Raw genomic sequence first — 7,252 nt, 5'->3', positions numbered from 1 at the left:
AAAAAGTGAGCGGCAGCCAATTATATTTCAACGCTCGCATCCCACTAAGACAAAATGTGTGAATGATGGCCATGTGTTGTGAAGTATACACAGACTGGCTGAGGTTAACCTTCAGACGAACCAAAAGAAAACCACAGACAGAATCAAAAGGATTCGGGCTTATTCTGAAGAGCCCAGATTTCTTAGCAAATTCTGTATGTCATTATTATACAAACAATCTGTGTCTGTTCATCTGCTACTAAAAGCTTCTTATCGGGCATTTTTAAGCTAGGGAAAAATGCTCCCATCAGCATAAATGTTCAAATGTTTTAAAAAGAGCTCAGGAAAAGAGGAAAGGGGAACCAGATATGGACCGCCGGGATGTTTATGGGCCATGCTGTAAAATTCCCAACACACACGAGACTTCATTTCCTCGGGGCTTTGATACTCATACTGTAAGTCCATTTTTGCTTCCAACGGAGCTAAAATCCAGTGTTGTTTTATTATAAAACGGCAACTTTTAATTTTAAAACCGACCCCTTTTGATATATAAGAAGCAGAGAAATAGGAAACCGTAGCTTGGGCTTAAAAAACAGACCGAGGCCACGGTTTGAAAATACTGTGGAGTAAATGGATAGAGGTTTTCAATTGAGGTTGACGTTCGTGTCCTGTGCCACAGGTTCAGACGTGTGAGCGCTGCCCGCTCGCACAAAGGGGCACTGTGTTCTGGCTAAAATCGTGCAAACCCACATTTGTTATTGCTGTACTCGATACCGCGCTGCGGAATGAGGGCCTGCGGGAAAGACGATTCCGATGGCTTCCGGAAACGGGAAAACGTGGACCGCGGCGCCACTAACCGAGGTGTGTTTACTTTGCACTTTAAATAACGTTTCGAGCACGTTCCCTCCCCACCTCCAAGACCCCCAAACCCTCCTCATCTGCTACGCAGTTTCCATTTAAAACGTCACGTCCCAAACTGCACATTACATCAAATTGTACTTAATGGCATCCAGACAAACTTTTATGTCCTTCCAACATTCTCGCGCGCACTTTCTCTTACTCCCTCCTGGTCCTCCATTGCTTTTCTTTTCTAGCTCATATCACCGAGCAAGCAGTATCTTCCTCTCCTCCAACATCTGGAGTCCATTCCAGGTGGAATAAAGAAGAGGAATAGAAACGGAGAAGTGGGCCTCAGTCTGCAGTGAGAGTGAAAATAATACAATAGACAAACACATGAAGGAAATAACACAGATATTGACAGACTCGACAGATTATCAATACTATTCGGCCTTTAACATAAGGATGCTAGTTTTATTACATAAATATATACATACATATACGCACACATGAATCATCACACAATGGGGTCAAGATTTTAAATGATTTTTGTTTTTTTAAATATTGTGAAATTTAATACAGTTTGAATTTAAATTCTATTTTAACAATTAAAATATATTACATAATATATAAGTTGTATATTTATATGATACAATTGTATTACAAGTAAATATAACTTACTACAATTTTAAATTAATTTAATGAATTTTTAATTTATTACTTTTGTATGAAAGTGTGTGTATATACAATTGATATTTTTTAAAGAGTTGAGAAATAAATAAATGTTAATACATATGCTTTTTACATATTATATATATATATATATATATATATATATATGTATATATATATTTATACATACATTATAAACACATATACATACAACCATTCAAATGTTTTTTTTTATAATTTTTTTATTATTGTTTTATGTTTTTAAAAGAAGTCAGATATATCGTGAAACATTACTACAATTTATAAAAATTTCTATTAATTTAATAGCTTCAAAGTATCAATTTATTTTCATAAAACAAATTCTGAGCCCAAACTTATAGTGCATATATTATTATTATATGAAATACACTTGATATATTCCACTTCCACTGCATGTCACTGACATTAAATCAGATATAATCATATAATATCAAAGATAGCTACTGCAATATTAATGACTACTTCCAGACACTGTGTGTGTGTGTGTGTGTGTGTGTGTGTGTGTGTGTGTGTGTGCGTGCGTGCGTGCGTGCATGTGTGTGTGTGTATGCGTGAGAGAGACCGTTGCTCTCAGGGATAAAAGGTAATGACCCCTGCTGATGTCATTTCTCTGATGAGGTCACTATCTGCCTCCGATCCACAGGGAGATTTAATACTGGTTGAAAAACACAACCAAATGTATGAAAGGCACAAAAACAAAAACACAGCCAACAAATATATAAAGAATACTTTGTGAGTTCATTTCAAAGCATAGTTGGCCTGTGATTAAAGGATATCTACTTGATCTGAAGCAGGCCTGTGTTTATGTACAGCGCCACCTTGTGGTGTCTCTCTGTCAATGCTGGTAATGTTTCAGAGGCGAGCATCTCTATCACCTTTCCTCAGAGGCTTTGAGCACTATCAGTAAACAGGAGAACTGTCTTTCTGTCTTTCTTTACTAAAAATACAATAAAAAAAAATCACAAATTATAAAAAATAAATCTCACAAATATAATTTCTACTAAAAAATTAAAATTAAAAAGTTGCAATTACCTTTAATTGAATCGAAAAAGAATTGCGAGGTGTAAATTCAAAACAATTTCTGAAAAAGTCTGACTAGTAAAATATAAACTCAGAATTGCAAGAATAAACGTCAAAATCGTGAGTTAAAAATTAGCAATTACCTTTTTATTTATTTTTTACTTTTTTTTAAAAAAGTTTCCATTTCCATTTTCCATTTCATGAAAAAAAAAACAACTGATGAAGAAAAAAAGTTTTTTTGAAAACATTTCAGTTATCTTCATATAACAAAAAATGTTCAAAGCTAAATTCTGTTCATTTTTATTTAATCAGCCCCCAGGAGCAATGCCTGAAGTTGCAGAAACACCCATAGATAATCAATGACTTCAACCTGAATTTGAATTTTTGTGTTAGGATATTTCTACAGTGACACTAAACACCATGAAGACAAGTATGTGCAAGTGGGCCAATATCTGACACACCTCATAAAAAGTTGGGCCTCAGAAATGAGGTTAGAGAGCAGGAGTTAAGTGTGGACCACTTGAATGTACATCAGCCACTCCGTCAGCGTGTCCCATTAGGAATCAGTCCAACAAAAGTCTGATTGCTCCATTTCCCTGTTCACCATAGCACAGATCCTGTGTTTAGTGTTAACCGCTGATTCTGTTTAATGGGATTTTGGGGAAAGATTAATTACAGCGATGTCTGGAAACAAGCATGACGTCACACACATGAACAAAATACCAGAGATAACAAGCCGTGACCTTGACTGATTATTGGGAGAAACCTGTGTCCAAAAATATCAAACAGCACAGGCAGGTTATTCATCTCCGACAAACAATGCTAATTGTTCTGGCGCTGGTTATATATGCTGGGTAGTTTTATAATGAGAGAGTAAGACTTAAATGAACTGAAGAGGCTTATTTAAAATCTCTATTAATGAAACTAAAATGGTTCATACGACTGAGAGATTGCCTTCATGTTTGACTCGTTTCCATTGCAATACTTTTGGATGTTTTTACCAGTGAAAGAGTAACAAACTAAACTGGAATCAACTACTAAACTGCAAAACGTATTACAAGGCAAGTTTAGCTTTATCTTCTAATGATCTAGCTCGGTTCATTGTTTGTAGATAGCTGGTAATGATTGACAAAGAAGCCCACAAGAAAACATCTACTGCCATCTAGCGGTTGAAGACAAAATCACAAAATTCCTTTTTTTTTTTTTTGGTGACTTGAGATGTCAAACGTTCTCCTGTTTATACATACATAAACTTTTGCACCCTGTCCCATAGACCTCTGTCGTTTTTCTTAAAAATATAAGAATACTTCGAATTTTCTGTACAGTTTCTGAGTTGCAAAATATACAACGTAAAACATTTACAAATTTAAATGGTTTCTACAATATCCCAACATAAATTAATAAATAAATTATTATTATAATATATATATAATTGAATTAATTAATTAATATTTTAATTGAAAGATTTGTTTTAATATTTTCTCCAGATCCCGTCAACGCGGTGTAACCGTGATTTCGGCGTTAACCCGTCAGACAAAGAGCTCTCTCTCGCGAGGTAAAACTTCACGGAGGACTGCTCGAGTCTTGCTGCTTCTTTTGGAAGTTTTAGACATTTTGAATGTTCAATTAACCTTGAATTGACCTAGCTGCTTCGCAGAATTGTTCACTTTTTCGAAGCTTGTCACTCACCACACCCTCAGCAGGCTACAGTGTGAATGCAACGAAAACTCCGGCCAGACATTCATAGAATACCCTTTACAAACCAAGTTCAAATGTTTAATTTAGAGTTGAATCAATTAAAAGCAGTTAACAAATCACCTGATAACATTAAATATGAAATATTTATATAGGCCTATGTGTTTTGATAAGTGCTGTGCATCTACATTGCATTGAGTCAACCAACTTCTGACGGCCAGCCCAGAAACAGGTATTTCGGCTCAGGATGAACAAACTACATTCCACAGTTCCTGTGAATTTTAGGGGTTTTCTTCAGAAACTGCGTTTTTAATGGCATCCCACAAGTTTTCAACTAAAGTTTTTTTTAACAATGTTTCACAGGGTCTTCTTGCTGATAGCTTCAATCAATCATCTACTGACTGTACACTTACCGGTCATTTGAGATCATCTTTGATCTTTCTGAGGTGATGATGTTTGGCTGGAACTTAAAGGGATGGTTCACCCAAAAAATCAAAATCATGTCATTAATAACTCACCTTCATGTTGTTCCAAACCAGTAAGACCTCCGTAAAAACGACAAAGAGGGAGTGTCAGCCACATTAAAAAAGTTAACATCTTAAGTCATTTGTGGATTAATGCTTATTGGAGACGCGAACCATTTAAAATGATTCAGTTCGATTTGGTGAACTGGTTCAAAAAGATCCGGTTACATCGAATGATTCGTTCGTGAACCGGATATCACAAACTGCTTTGTTTTGAACTCTCTCACAACAGACACGGAAGAGAAGACAATGCTGAATAAAGTCATAATTTTTGCTATTTTTAGACCAGAATATTTTCGATTCTTTAAAAAATCCTGACTGACCCTCTGATGTCACATGGACTACTTTGATGTTTTTCTTACCTTTCTGGACATGTACAGTATACCGTACACACAGCTTCAATGGAGGGACTGAGAGCTCTCGGACGAAATCTAAAATATCTTAAACTCTGTTCCGAAAGACGAACAGAGGTCTCACTGGTTTGGAACAACATAAGGGTGAGTTATTAATGACATAATTATGATTTTTGGGTGAACTATCCCTTTGACCATTCTGACTATTCTTTCATATGCTTTAATAGTATTTGCTTATTTTATTTCACGTTTCGATTTTTTATTGACATTTTAAAGCATTTAAGATAATTAGATAATTAAATAGCGAAGCATCCTATAATTGCTGCACTTCTGTGCTCAACAGAAGAGCGAGCTTCATGGGGAGTAAATGAATGATAGAAAGCACCTCAAAAAACGCTTGAGGTGTCTTTTTAATGAGAAAAATATCAGAGTTAACTTAAACTATAAGTTCCTTTGGTAAGAATTGAAAAAAAAAAAAAAATTCGCTAATTAATGTGATGTGACCAAAATACCCTAATACAGCTAAACAGACAATTAATTCAAACATCCACTGATAATCAGAAAGTTTTTTATTTGAAATGGAAAAGTTAAAGAGAGGCAACCCTACAAACACAATGTGAGGCTTCATGATTCATCCGACATAGTTGATCCACAAATGTTTCAATTTTTTTCACTCTAATAAACCCTTTCTCTTGTAGTGTACCAGAGTGTGATTGATCATCTCGCACCCGAAAATACACAACACAGTCCAAATGAAACATGCAACCTTGAACACAAACAAGTGCGTGCAAAACCCTCCACTTAGTCCACATACAGTTTAAGGAGAAACATTAAATGTACATATTTCTTAGATATCCCTTATTTAATACAATGCAAATGGCATATAAACTATGCAGAGATCTAAATGCATGCTTCTGTGTGAATGGAGGACTTGTTGTAGATAATAGTTTATTTTTATGAAGGGAGAAATATATATCAAACTAAGAATCACTTCCAAGTAATCATTAAACCCTTCATTAACAAGTGCAAGCTGAAATAAATGAAGCTGTTTGCAACTATTCACACACAAGTACATTAAGGAAACCAGTCCTGTGTGCATTAGCGCTGCTGATGCCCACTTGATGCATCTCACCATTTGAGTCTCGGTATATGGAAAAGCTCTACAAATTAGAAAAAAAAAAAAATTAAAGACTATTAAAGATAAACCCAAGATAAATGTCTATTGAAAACCAAGCTGTTTTCAAAGCATAATACAACACGTGGAACTGGCAGGCAAATGTAGAAATTCAACTGTAATATGTTGACTTCGAAATAGCAGGCACTAACACAGACGCCCCTTCCAAATCCAACAGATCAAAGCTTACAGTCTCTATTTGAGGGGTGTATAATAACTGGAGGAGAGGACACAACAGTGCTGGCTCCCAAAGCTTCAAGTGACATTACGCCAAACGCTCAATTTGGCTCCAATTGGACAACATTGCAATGACATCACCGTCTTCTCCTCTCAATGCTCGCAGCCAACCAGAGGAGCTGGAGGTGGTGTCAGGAGGGCGCTGGACCGGGCGTCTCAGTGGTGTGGGGACACGACGGAGGGATAGTTACTGCCGGGACCCTGGTATCTTTCTCTGGCGTGTTTCTCGCAGTACATGTTGTCCTCCGCCCAGAAGTGGCCGCGCATCTTTAGGTTGAGCCCGCATTCTGTACAGGTGTAGCACTCTGGGTGACGGAAGCGGTCGTCTGTGATCCTCACGGCTTGAGTGCTGAAAGAGGAAGGAGAAACAGAACCGTTTAAGTCACTGAACACAACAGCTCGGTTTCAAAACCCAATTAGCTTCTTTATCTTCTAAATGCTGGAATACAACAACTTTTGCAACTAAATCATGAGTTCTTTAGACTTTGATTCCATCCAGCTGGAGGACATCACACTTTTTTGATATAGTTTAATAATATTTGAGAACATATTGTTTTTAATTTGTCACGCATCTAGCAACAGTGCGCATGTTTCTGTTTAACTGTGTTGTTGTGTTCGGGGAAACCTTGAAAACCTAGTGTAAAGTTTATTCTAGTCTCGCGTAGCCAGAACTTCAGACTGACAGCAGAAGGTCTGGGACCCTGGGCACTTTGAAAGGCCAA

General features: G+C 36.6%; 1 protein-coding gene across 2 annotated transcripts in view; it reads right to left on the bottom strand.

Annotated features, from left to right (window-relative positions):
* Positions 1–5,670: 5,670 nt before the first annotated feature.
* Positions 5,671–7,252, bottom strand: part of LOC113070718 (PDZ and LIM domain protein 2-like) — a 53,414-nt gene continuing 51,832 nt past the window's right edge. For both annotated transcript variants that reach the window (XM_026244126.1, XM_026244127.1), the window contains exon 10: positions 5,671–6,879. In XM_026244126.1, coding sequence (XP_026099911.1) covers positions 6,687–6,879 — 193 coding nt within the window. In that variant the 3' untranslated portion in view covers positions 5,671–6,686. The remainder of the gene's footprint in view (positions 6,880–7,252) is intronic.

This window comes from Carassius auratus, unplaced genomic scaffold (genome assembly GCF_003368295.1).
Source record: "Carassius auratus strain Wakin unplaced genomic scaffold, ASM336829v1 scaf_tig00005214, whole genome shotgun sequence".
Taxonomy (NCBI): Eukaryota; Metazoa; Chordata; class Actinopteri; order Cypriniformes; family Cyprinidae; genus Carassius; species Carassius auratus.
This window is presented reverse-complemented; position numbering and strand designations above follow the sequence as displayed.